A 13253-nucleotide genomic window follows, 5' to 3' on the forward strand; every position below is an offset into this window, starting at 1 on the left:
GCAGCATTGTTTCTGGGCTCTCGGGTGTTGTTTGGTGCCGGTTTTCTAACAGCAGGAACTTCTTTTCTCATAACAGCAGGAACTTCTTTTCTCATGCGTGTTTGTCCCTGGTTCCTTTATTTATTTGTGTACTTATATATTAAAGCCTCCATCCGAGCTTGTTTCCTTTCCTCTGAAGCCATGAGGGTGACCTGCTAGTAGCAAGAAGCCTGCTGGCTCAGTCGGGGGGTGTTGGAGGACTGAGTCCATGCGGCTTTTTCTTCTCTCTCATGCCCTTGCTCAGATGATGGTGGTGACTCCCGGCGTGATCTTGCTGCAGGCTTGGACTCCAAGGAGTACTGCTTGTCGGACCGGGACATTGTGGAGGTGGTGAGGACAGAATATGTTTATACCCGCCCACCCCCGTGGTCAGACATCCTTCCCACCATCCACGTCATTACACCCACCTACAGCCGGCCCGTCCAGAAGGCAGAGCTGACGCGCCTGGCCAACACCCTCCTGCACGTGCCAAACCTGCACTGGATCCTGGTGGAGGACTCGCAGCGACGCACGCCTCTCATCACCCGGCTGCTGCGGGACACGGGGCTCAACTACACCCACCTCAACGTGGAGACACCCCGCAACTACAAGCTGCGGGGAGACATGAGGGATCCCCGCATTCCCCGGGGGACCATGCAGAGGAACCTTGCCCTGAGATGGCTGAGAGAGACCTTTAACAAAAATAACAGCCAGCCTGGGATTGTTTACTTTGCCGACGATGATAACACCTACAGCCTGGAGCTCTTTGAGGAGGTAAGACCTTGCTGGGGGCGAGGGGGCCAACAGCAGGTTGTCCTGTGGGGTATAAAAGCTGCTGTGTAGTGAGCTGAGGAGATGCTGTGTCCGTCCTCTCCCGAGCTCTGGATCAGTGCTGTCTGTTAAATTCTGTAGCCGTCAAGAGCCTGGCGCCTGCTCTGCACAGGTGGCCACTGAGGTAGCAGTGCCCTGTCAGAATCACGTCTGAGTGGTGTCAGCACCGTCACAGCACTTGCAGGACACCTCGCTCAGAGCCGCTCCGCGCAGTTGTCCCTGGCTTGCTGCACACGCGAGGAGCGTGCGTTTGTCAGCGCTCGCTTCTCCTCCCAGAAAAGTGGAACCTTTCATGGACTGCCTTGGAGAGGGCTGTCTCTCTGCCAGGAGACACATGCAGGACTGCCCTCCGGGGCTCTTCTTCTTGCAGCACCAGGGGATGGATGGTCCCTCGTGCTGCTGTAAATAGGCAACGGGGCTGAGATCTCAGCCCGGCAGTTGATGGCTGCAGGAAGGGTGACAGCTGGCTGAATTCCAGCCTGGCCTCACGATCTCGTCAGGCTCCCATGTGTTCACCCACCTTGGCTGTTTGTTCCACTCCAACTGGGACTCTAAATGAACTCCTGAGCTGTGCCTGTCTGCAGGTAGCCAGTGGTCTTACAGGGCCAGGGACGCAGTACCTCACCGGCCTTCCGGCTCAGAAACTACTCATTCCCTTGCTCTCCTGAGGCCGAGCTCTTGCAGCAAGGGACGAGAAAGGAGGATTGCCTCCTCCCTGACCAGTTGCCAGTTTTCATCCCAGGGATCTCCTGTTAATTTGCTCCATATCTACCCCTTTTCCTTCCCTGAGGGCTTTCACTTTAGCTTGGATAGCCACAGGAATATACACACTTTGAAAGCTGAAAGCAAAATCAGACTAAATTTCTTCCTTACACAGTCCCCTTTGAGGCTGGCTCTGGCAGCATCTTGAGACAGACGCTGCACATTAATAAAGCAGAAAGGGTTCCTTCATTCACTCATGTGCTTTGCTCGTAGAAGCTTCTCCTCTCTGATATGTAGCTGCAGTTAAGGTCACATGGAGCCAATGAAATGTGCTGTGAAATGCAGAAGACACAAACTATTGTTCCCTGTGGACAGGGGCTGCCGTTAGCATGTGTATAATGCAGAAGGGCAAGTGCCAGAGCTCTTCTGGTCTCGTTTGCCGTAATTAGCAGTGATGAGATTAGCTCTGGGAGATCCCTGATCTAAGAGACTGCGCTGAGAGCAGAACGCGAGGCCGGGCCTGCCAGCAGAGCAGGACAGGGTGCTGGGGGCTGAGCAGGCAGACTGGCATTTCAGAGCATTGCCTTGGCAAGTGCAGGCATCTGTGGTGTTCCCCGGTGGCTCCTCTCTATTTCTGTTGACTCTACAGGGAGCAGAGGCATCCACCGTTGTTCTGCTGGGTAGCAGGAGCAGCTACAAGCACCGTCCTGCGTGCTGGGAGCTTCTGGAGATGCTGAGCTGCTTGGCTGTCCCCGAGGTCGTGCGCTGCAGCTGCAGTGCCTCACTCTAAAAAAGCTTTTACCCTCACTGTGGCCTAGAGGCAGACACTGCAGCTTAAATTCCTCAGCTTTCAGAGAAAGCACCTTTCTTCCTAGATCGGCCATTCCTGCATTTCCAGGTGGCCTTGGACAAGGTGCTTCCCTCCTCTGTGTCCTCATTTCCCCAGCCGTCTGTGTGGGGGACTGATGCCCCGCAGCTCTAAAGACCTTTGGACAAAAAAACACTCTTAAATCTCATTTACGTTTATTATCGTCAGCCTTGCCTTTAGTGCTGAGCTCGGGCTCGGTTCCATGGCTATCCATGGCTATTGCCATCGTTTGCTGCCGCTTTCCAAAGCCCCCAGCTTCTCCAGCTCCGTGTGTGTCCTTGTACGGGTGAGTAATGAACTCTGCACCACAGAGGGTGCCTGAGAATCTACCCCAGGCTCTCGGCTCTGGACTTTGTGCCAAAGCTCAGGGTGTTCATCTTCCTCGGGACAGTGAGCAGGTTGGGGTCTCCCTGCCGGGGTGCTGGTTTGGGTGTTGGAAGTCACGTGCAGCCTGTCCTTCTGCATGCACCCACCGTACCCTTCTCTGCCCTTGCCTCTAGATGCGAAGCACCAGAAAGGTGTCGGTGTGGCCAGTAGCCTTCGTCGGTGGCTTGCGCTACGAGTCACCCAAAGTGAACGCCGCGGGGAAGGTCTATGGCTGGAAAACTGTGTTCGACCCCCATCGCCCCTTCGCTATAGACATGGCAGGGTTTGCTGTGAACCTCAGGCTGATTCTCCAGCGATCTCAGGCTTACTTCAAACTGCGAGGAGTGAAGGGAGGCTACCAAGAGAGCAGCCTGCTCCGGGAACTAGTGACCTTGAATGACCTTGAGCCGAAAGCTGCCAATTGCACTAAGGTATGGTCTCTTCCTCATACATGGGTATTAAAGATCCCGAGGTAGGAGAAAGGCCATTGAGCCTCATCAGTCAGTGCAATATTGCTCTAGTTGTCCACAACAACCTGGATTTCTCTGTGCCAGAGATAACGTGGAAATGTTTTAAAGCCCAGGATATTGCTCTGAGCTCCAGGAGGCTTCCAGGAAGATTGATTTTGGGGGCAGTTTCCTGCTGCCAAATGATGGCTAATTATTTGACTGTACACATTGCCCAGGAGCACCAGGTCATGGAGCAAGGCCCTGTGCTAAATAACATAGAACCGCAGAACACAATGATTGGTCTTGCCCTAAGGACTTCCCAGTCTACGATGAGAGACAACAGATGGATATCTATCCGGAATGACAGGGAAGCGTGCGAGATACAATGAGACAATGCTGGTTAGCGTGACAGGCATCAATCAGAGCCCAGCAGCAGCGGAGGTGCTGTCAAGCGCTTTTGAAAGCTTTGTGAGCGGGTCCACTGGGCACCGCAGGTGCGGAGTGGGTCCCTCATGCTTTTGTCTGTAATAGGCAGCTTGATTTAGGAGTCTTTATTGCTTAATTATCTCAGGAGGATTATTCTTTTTTTGCAAATAAGCTGATACTGCCAACAGACCCTGTATTGGATCAAGGTTTCCATCCAGTTTTGGGATCGGAAAATTTTTTGAATAATACGTTTCGTCTCTGTTTTCTATCCACACTGCTCCACAGCCCCCAGCTGTGTCAAAAACAAGAAACTCAATGTTCAGTGGTGCTCGAGCAAGGAATAAGGAAGAGGAGCTGAGGAGGAGGAGCAACTTTGTTTATTATGTGATACCTGCTGTGCCTCATTTTTTAAACCTACAGGTTGTTTCCAGGCAGGAGGAAAAAAAGGGTGCTGAGAGACAGGCTGCCGTGTCAGTGCTGTCACGCAAGAGCTGCAGGTCAGAGATGGAGAGAAAGCAGGAATTGCTGGCCAGGATTTGAAGCAGACTGCGTTCCTTTTTTTGGCTGGTCCCTGGGGATCTTACAAGGGTCTTTGTTGTGAACTGAATGCCGTCTGCTCCTGGCAAACTCTGAGTGCAGCTTTGCAGGTGGAATTTTCTGCTTTTAGCTGGTGCCAGCAGCCTCCATTTGCCAGTTGCTGTTTTGCTCACCCATTTGACGAGGAGGAGACTCCAGACAAGTAGCAGAGAAGGACAGAAGCGGGCTGTGGTCTGGGATCCTCTTGCCCTGACTTCTTTCTTACTGTGCAAGTGTGCTCCCAGCAGTTGGCCTGGTTTGTTTCTGTTAGGAGTAACCACACTCCTGCTTTGCAGCGAGATTTACGTTAAAAATTATGATGTGCTCAGATACAGTCGTTAAGGAGGGATCAGAGAGTATGAAAGATAAGCACAGGCATCTGTTCTCCAGAAGGGCTGCCTTCCCCGTGTGCTCTGCTGGTATTTGTGGTATTTCTCAGAATTTAGCCCACACATGCACCCTCCTGCAAAAGCCTTAAGCTTTGGCCAAAGGCATGTATCCTACTTATTTTCTTTGATTTGGGAACTGCACAAAATGAAGGGGAAAATCAAGGAAGTCGGTGTTAATTGCCAAGGAGAAGGGAGGGAGATATCCCTCCTTATCAGAAGGGAAGGGTGGGTTTATACTGGCCTTCTGAGGAAACAAGGCTTTGCAAGCAAGCTGTCTATTTCTGTGTTCTGCGTTTCCCCCGACACACACCCAAAGCAAACCGCGCTCTCTTCAATCCATGGACACAGGGTAGAGGTCTGAGATTCTGTTCCCATAAGGTTGATGTAACTGGGACATACGCTGCTCCCCATTTTCTGCCTGCTTCACGATGTCACAGATCTAAAACTGGCTCAGAACGGGCAGGAGAGAGGGAAAATGTCAGCCTAAGGCAAGAAGGCTTGAAAAGGAGTAATTTGCTTCCTCCCGATTTTATCCTGTGGTGCTGCATATGGCAGGCAGGGGAATCAGCTTCAGGAGTTCTTTGTTTTCTTTGCTTTTCAGGGGCTGAGCAGCAGGGCACAGATGGAGCAGATCCGTCCTCTTTTGGGTTAGATTGTTCCCGAGATTGGGCTCCTCTTTTCGTGTGGGCTTGTGCCCAGTGGTTTGCGGTTACCTGTCACTTGGTTAAGCTTCACGCACACACCAGTGAAGGCACCAGTGCTTGAGCTGTTGGGTTTTATGACAGACGTGCAGAACTTGGGGGGTTCTTTTGGCCACGTCTCGTCCTGGTTAGTCACCAGAACTGCTGTGCCAATGCCATCCCCTCTAGCCCAGCTGAAAGCCATAATTTAGATGTGAGTAGCCCAGGTTTTGCAGCGCTGTCTGCCTGCACTGCTCCACTCTCTCACCATATGAGAAAAGCAAGAGCCATAGGGAAAAGCAGTCTTTATTGTTTTACCAGCGGACGTGCTGTTGGGAGAAGAGGACCTGCACAGTGCCGAATGAGCCTGCAGAAACTTGGTTTAGCGCAAGCCGGGAGGAAGCAAATCTGTCGTTTCAGCTTGGTGTCTCTTTTTCTTCACGTAGTCTCCATTTCAAACAACGATTACTGAAACCCTCCACAGAGGGTCCGTGTGCGTGAAACGCTGTGACCCCCTCCAACTGTAGGTCGACTTGCCCGTTTGCGATTTTATTTCCTTTTAGAAGACAATGAAGAAGTCGGCTGTGGAGATGAAACCTTGTAATCTCTTCGATCTGTTTTGAGTCCCGTGATTCTGAATGGCAAGGCTGGAAATGATTGGAAGTGTTGTGCAGCAGTAGGGATGTTTAAAGGGGGCTCCCTCAGGTGACCTGTCTGACACCACTGTCCGATACTTGGTCCCCCTCACTGTTTGCTCCCTTGCAAGCTGCACTTATTGCACAAGCCAGAGCTTCCCTGAGGCGCAGAACAAACACACTGCTTGTGCAAAACATGAGGCAATTAGCTGGGAGGAAAAGCAGATGTGTCTGTAATAAATGGTGATCTTCCTCCCACATTAAAGAAAACAGCATGAAAAAATAGTATAAGCTGCTGTATCAAGCTGCAAACTCTGAAAATTGGTCCATTTCCGTTAATTTAAGATAACTGTCTTTTTTGGGAACTTGGCTAACGATGCAGAAGTGGGATCCAGTTCAAAGAGAGACTCACAATGTGTAGTTGAGGTCTTCTGTTTATGGAGTTCGTGGTTAAAGTGTGAGTCCCGTTCCTGGTGGAGCGCAGCCCGTGGCCATCAGCAGGTTGAGCGTTTATATGTCAGAAGCTCTTACCTCTTCCTGCTGGAAAGGAGAGTTGGCTACGAGATTCTTCGAGCACTTAGGCTGCCTTAAGGTTTATACATTCTGTTTGTCGGCTGAGGAGCTTGTACAGAACTGTTTGGTTTTGCCCTTTCATAGGAGATTAACGCAGTAATTGCAGCAGCGTTGCTGCCGTGGGTGAGCGGGGCTATAATAAAGGCTAACTTTGATGAGCGGGCTCTGAAGTGGTTGTGCGGGGGCAAAGAAATGGTTTTTTGGACCCACTCCAGACAGCAGTTGGTCTCTACTTCCTTAGTAATAGCAGACGAGGTTTAAGCCACGCACAGGAGGCGACAGCTCACATCAGAGGCAAATTTGGTCAAACAGCTTCTTGGGAAGGTGAGGGTGCTCCTGTTTAACCAGAAGCGTTTGAAAAGTGCTTTGTTCATCCTTTAGAAACAGAACGTGCCCTCGTTTTTCAGAAAAGCAGGCACCAGGTATGAAATGGTTTGCAGATACTTGGATTAAATGTGCAGAACATTGTCATAGCAACAAGAGGGAAACCCCCGCAAGGTAGGAAATATCAATGCGAACAGGTGAAGGGAAGCAGGAAACTGTAGCTCTGAAGGGATGAAGCTGCTCCCAGCAATTCAGGAGCAAAGCAATGAGGATAATTGAGTCTAGTGAGGGGAGAGTATTTTCAACAGCTTCCAGCGCTGCCCATGCCAGCAGCGTAGCCCAGCTCATAGAAAATCTGTTTACCTATAAAACTCCCCCTGCCCCAAAACATTAGACCACCTCTTCAGTTTTTTTTTTTTTAGTTCTCCTCTGCAGATGTTGATCTATATTAAACTTCCCTGCTAAGGCTGAGGGAAGCTTTTAGTAGAAGCTTCAGTTCTCTTTTCAGCGAGTTGGAGAGGGGCTTTAAAGTGATGCAACGTACCGTTCCAGGTACAGAGTAGTGGATGGCAGCGTGGGACCAGCGTTTCAAAGGAGATGTGGGGGGGGCTTTTGAGGTGATAAGGGACATGAATGCTCGCTGGGCTATGGAAGGGCAGCGTGCAGCCCAGAGCATGAGGGAGGGAGGGAGTGTTCTGTGACTGGCTCCTGCATCTTCAAGCTGTGAGACAGCCGAGGTTGCAGCAGAGAGCTGGAGCAGCGGTGAAGCTTCTCGGATCGGTGTCACTCTCCTGTCTTTTTAGGGTCTTGAAAGAATCTAAAAGTGAAGAAGAAGTGATAGTGTGGTTAGGAAGCAGACTGATGTCTTCCCTCCAGTAATGGATTTTCAGACATGTACTGAAAAATTCATTTTAATATTTTGCACAGCCAAAGGCAGTGGTGACGACTGGAGCAGCTGGTGGTACTCAGTATAATTTACTCTTCCCTCTAATGCACAAGTCACGGTGTGACCTGAAGTGGCAAGAACTTGAATTTCCACTGTGAGTCTAGCGAGTAACTCCACGCTGGCCAAAGATGTAGTAACATGGTAATCAAGAACCAGAGTAAAGAACTTGGTCTGTGGGGAAACACGCGTGATTTTCCAGTTATGAAGGGACTGCCTGGAAGGTTGATGAGCCTTTTGAGGAAGATGGCTGATAACTACATGGAAGGAGCAGGTTAATGTCCCAAGACAGTACACTGTAAAACGGGTAATTTCTGTGCACTGTGCATTTTGGATAGCAGGAGACCTGCCTAAATGAAGTTTTATGCAAACCTCCTTTCAGCTGTGAATGCGCCATTAGGCTCCAGGGTAGATGGTTAAATTGCACTATTGATTTAATGTGCAAGAATATTTGTTAGTGCAGTGAGGAGGTGTGGCTAATGACTTCTGTTGGCTTCTTCAGATTTTAGTCTGGCATACAAGGACAGAAAAGCCTGTGCTGGTGAATGAGGGAAAGAAAGGATTCACAGATCCCAATGTGGAAATCTGACTGTGCGTGGCCGAATGGAGACCAACACCAGGTAAGAGCTTACATTTTTGAATGCCAATGGCAACACTAAAAAAAAAAATACTAGGCAATGACAGAAAAAAAGATAAGGGCTTTTTTAAATGTGCTTTATAATTTCCGTTTTCCACATCTCCAACCTTCCCTTACTGCAAAACTTCTTCAGACCGTCAGTTAATCTCTCTTTTTTATCTTTAAGCTGAGTGCTAAAGGGCAAACACCAGATGAGAGGTTGGGGGAAGAAGTGAGATCCGGGGAGTGAGAGTTTAGGCAGAAGTTTCGCTGTTAAAAAACCAAACCCTTGTCTAAACAAGAAGGTTCCCTTCTTAGCTGCACTAATATAGCTAAAGAACAAGGGTGAGGGATGTGAATTCATCCACCTGCAAACACCTGAGGAAAGCTAAAGCACTATCAGTGAAAGCCTTTTTAACTCAGGCAGGAGCTTTCGCTGAGGGAAGAGTTGAATTTCTCTCCACACCAAAGCCACACAAAGTCAGTGACACGTAAGGGCCGGTGTGGGTTAAACCCCACGTGAGGTGAGCATGTAGAGTCCTCTTCAGTGGGAAGGGGGAAAGGACAGGCACACTGACGGCTTTTGTTCATCTCCTGCCTTCTCACCTCTAACTGCCTGAGCATCCTGCTACATTTAGTCTCCTGTATTTCCAGAGTGCGCTCTGCAGTTGCTTTGCTTGGGTGAAGGATGGGCTGTTTGCTTGAATCTGCATCCAGACTGTGCTGCTGCGCTTCATTATAATGGGGAAAAAAATAAGCGCACAGTTCCCATTAACGAGAGTGTAGAACCAGCCCTGGAGGGCAGAGGAGGTTGCTGCTTGTTCTAATACAGAGAAGCAAGAACACCCAAAAAAAAAGAAGAGGGGGTGTGTTAGATTTCCTTGGCAGCGGTATATTTTTAACAGTAATGACCTCTCTTACAGCGCATTCCCTGAGGCGAACTGGACGGAGCCCTGCCTGCTGCAGCGGCCCGTTGGCAGAGCGGCACAGGAAAGCCTGCGCTGCGCATCCTCTGCGCTATATATAGCGGCTTTGCAGAGAGGCCATAGCTCTTCGGCGCTGTCACAACTGCTTTTCCCCAACACCCAGTTGCCTAGCAGCAGTACTCACAGCTCTGCAATCCGAGATGGGTTTGGGGATAGTTCCAGGGGGTGGCAGCTCACTGCTGCGAGGCAGAAGGGTAATAGACATGCTGGTTGTGTCTCTGTTGCAGAAGATTTCTTCGTGCGCAGCCTGCAAGGTTCCTCCATGCAGCAGCCAGGACCTCTGCTGACTTCCAAGAGTTTTAGTGTACTGAAAACAAGCAACACTGCATACATAAACTACCCGGATTCCCCTGCCCTTCCTCCTGGACTCTGAGCAGAAGCAGACGCTCTGGAGGTGGAGAAAAAAGCACAGAAAACACAGGACTGACGTCAGCTTCAGTACCAGACCAGCTGCCTCGCGAGATGCTCGGTTTGGGAGAAGTGCATGCAGGGCACAATGCACTGAAGATGCAGCCCAGCTGGAAGGGTGGTCTAGACTGAGGGGGCTGCTTTACAGGACCTGAAGGCGAGGGTGAGAATGCCCACAGGAGCGTGTTGGCCCCCGACGACTTCTTTTTCCCGAGACACACGTACCTTGTGGGTATGTGTGCAACAGCCTAAGCAGCTCTCTGTTCATGGAGGGGACAGCTGCCTTCTGAGATGGCACCTTAGCCTTTAATTTTAAACCTCCTTTAATCAGTGTTTGTTACGCTGCACAAGACAAGACGGTTTCGGGGAGGGTGAAAAGCAAGGCAGGTTAGAACAAACCCTTTAAGTATCTCTGTTCCCTTTGTATTCCCTCTCCTTTCCCTTCATGAGTTTCGTGGGTTGGAGGGCATTTTGCCATACCTTTGTTCAGAGAACCATGGAATAGTTTGGGATGGAAGGCACCTTGAAATGTCATCTAGTCCAACCCCCTGCGGTGAGCGGGGACATCTTCAACTGGACCAGGTTGCTCAGAGCCCCGTTCAAGCTGACCTTGAATGTTGCCAGGGATGGGGCATCGACCACCTCTCTGGGAAACCTGTGCCAGCCTTTCACCATCTTCATCATAAAAAATCTCCTTCTTACATCTAGTCTTAATCTCCCCTCTTCTAGCTGAAAACCGTTTAGCCCCTGTCCTGTCACAACAGGCCCTACTGAGAAGTTTGTCCCCTTCTTTCTTATAAGCCCCCTCTAAGTACCGCAAGGCCACTATAAGGTCTCCCCAGAGCCTTCTCTCCACCAGGCTGAGCAACCCCTCCTCTTTCAGCCTGTCCTTATAGTAGAGGTGGTCCAGCCCTCTGATCATTTTTGTGGCCTCCTTCACGCTAAAATAATTGGAAGTGCGTTTTGATGAGATTGTTGTGGCCATACACCGTAATTCTTCATCCAGGCTCAGATCTTCGTTCTGTTTAGCTCTGATTTGGTTCACGTGAGCATTAGGTGTGGGATTCTCTGAAGGGTGCTCCTATCTAAAGCCAAATTTCCACTCTTAAAAAATAAAGTTAACTGCTTAAAACTAGGGATTGAATGATAAAAGCTGATGTTAGTGAATTTGCTATTCTACTGGAATGTATCCTGCAGCCCTGGTCCCTTTTCCAGGGCCGGGCCGTGCTACTGCAGAGCAGAGCTGCCGGCGTGAAAAGCCACGCTGGAGCAGTTGGAGAGTTAACTTCTGATGGATAGAGCAGCACCCTTGTAAAGGGGATCCTGGGCTTAGTGCTCTGTTTCTTCAGCACCTGGCCTGAGGTAGGTTGGAAAGCTCTCCACCTAGAACATGAGTTGCCTCTTCCCTGTTTTGTAACATCTAAGCACCTGAGATAGCGCTGATGAAAGGGTGTTGTTCTCTGATGAAACTGTTATTTTGCTCCTCAGTGAGAGACACAGGACAGAGCAATGCAGAAGAGGAACCTGGGTGCTACTACCTTGGTTGACTTTGTATTTGAGATTGACAAACTTGCTGAGGAAGAAATTGAGGTACAACATACCCTTCTCCCCACCTCCAGCCCCTTCAAAAAAAAAACAACCCAAACTTACCTCCCCCTTCACAGCTGTCAAACCTTTGATCAACCCCCACTGTCCCAATTCTTTCAAAAAGGTCTGAAGCACAATTATACCTTTGAATTGAGGGGAAATGTAATCCTGGAAATGGTTATTTTTAGCCCTAACAAATAGAACTATTAAAATGCTATAGATTTGATTGTTAGCTTCACAGTGCAGAGGTCTCCCCTTGGACTAATGACATTGTGTATTTCCTAATATTTTAAAAAAAATAATCTTGTTTTGTAAGTTACTTTCTCCCACTGTATATCACAACCATTGGGGAAAATTTGCACTCTTTAGTTCCCCGTCACAGAAGCCTTGCTGCGTAGCCTTTACAAAAATGTTCCTTTAGATGCACTGGCTGAAGCTACTTGGATAGAAAGCATTTGATGCTACTGGCTGCTCTATGGGAATGGGTGTTGTTATCTTGTATTAAAACAGTAGCTCTCTGCACTCAAGCAGATTTATTCTGTTATTGTCCTGGCCTTCCAAGTTCACTTCAGTCTGCAAACCCTAGAGTGGAAAGAGACATTTTTAAAGGACTACAAAGTTTTCATACCATTTAAATAGTTTCCAACTGACGTCCTCTCCTAGCTGCATGTTTTGTTTCACTAATCTTCATTCGAGTCCCTGCTGGGTTGCAGCCTTCCCCTCCTTGGAAGGAAACAACTTTCAGGAAAATGCGAAGGATCGAGTCCAGAACACGACCCTGCATGAGCTGGTCATGGAGCCAGGGCCCTTCGGACTCGCCCCGAGGCTGCCGTGGTCCCTGCGAGCAGAGATACGTGTGGTCAGTGAGACCAGCTCTGGCCAGGGTGGAGAGTATTACAGCTGCACTGTCTGTTCTCAGTTTTAAACAAACTGTATTTAAATTTATTAAATAAAATTACGGTTTCTAAGAGCCAGAATACCCTGCAGCTCCATTATCAAGAGACAGTGCACATGCTCGGTGTTTCTCTCACAGCCTGAATCCTCTGGTTGCTGGAACAGAAAGCAGGGGCTGAGCAACTTCTCAGAGGTTCTGAAGAATTTGATCTCTTCCTCTCCTTAAAGAGATGGCAGCTCCTCAGTGACTGTGGAGCTGGTGAGTTAAAAAAACCCAACATGTCATGTTTTCTTATATCTTGTGTTTCTGTTTTGAGGGGCAAAAAGGCAAAAGAAAACAGGAGCCAAGATCCCCAGGTATCACAGCAGATCTGTACGGATGTGCGCTCCCATTTGCAACTACGTGTGCATCCCTTTGCTTCTGTTCCACCTCAGATCTGAGCTCTGCTCATTTTACAAGAGGAAATTTCATCTTTAGGTGCTTCACAGAGAGAGCAGGGGTGGAGGCATGACTGGAAGACTAACTTGTCCTTTTCTCTTGCCGCACCTCCTCCTTGGAAGTTCTCATTCCTGCCTGGCCTGGAACATAATGATATATTTGATCGAGGACAAAACACACTTCACTTTTTAAAACTTTTTTCTTTCCTTTTTGAGAGAGAGACAACCTCCATAATAAAACTTAATGGAAAAAAAGCTTACAGTAAAGTCATTTCACAATCAACTTGGCTTCCAACAACTGAACAAGAAATGGCCTCAGGGCAGAGTAAGTTGCTAAATTCTGCCTGGAAGCACAACAAAATAGTTTTCCACACCTGGTTCCTCACATGGTCACCAACTATTTTCTCCCTATCTAGTTATCCAAACGGGAGGCCAGTAACAACACATTTTTAAAGTCACTGGAGCGCTGAGCTCAGCTTTCAGTTCAGATGGCTTCAGTTCTTTTTTTCCCTCTCTCTCCCCTTCTCCTGCCTCCAGCACCTTT

The 13253-nt window shown here is 49.1% G+C and overlaps 1 protein-coding gene across 1 annotated transcript; it reads left to right on the forward strand.

The window, feature by feature from the left end:
* Nucleotides 1–244: 244 nt before the first annotated feature.
* On the forward strand, nt 245–8369 carry B3GAT1 (beta-1,3-glucuronyltransferase 1; the record flags this gene model as incomplete). Its single annotated transcript, XM_009864697.1, has 3 exons — nt 245–792; nt 2920–3216; nt 8283–8369. Coding segments are annotated over 3 exons (932 nt in total), but the record flags the coding sequence as incomplete, so codon positions are not given.
* Between the last annotated feature and the right edge of the window lie 4884 nt (nt 8370–13253).

This window comes from Apaloderma vittatum, unplaced genomic scaffold, assembly GCF_000703405.1.
Source record: "Apaloderma vittatum isolate BGI_N311 unplaced genomic scaffold, ASM70340v1 scaffold31272, whole genome shotgun sequence".
Taxonomy (NCBI): Eukaryota; Metazoa; Chordata; class Aves; order Trogoniformes; family Trogonidae; genus Apaloderma; species Apaloderma vittatum.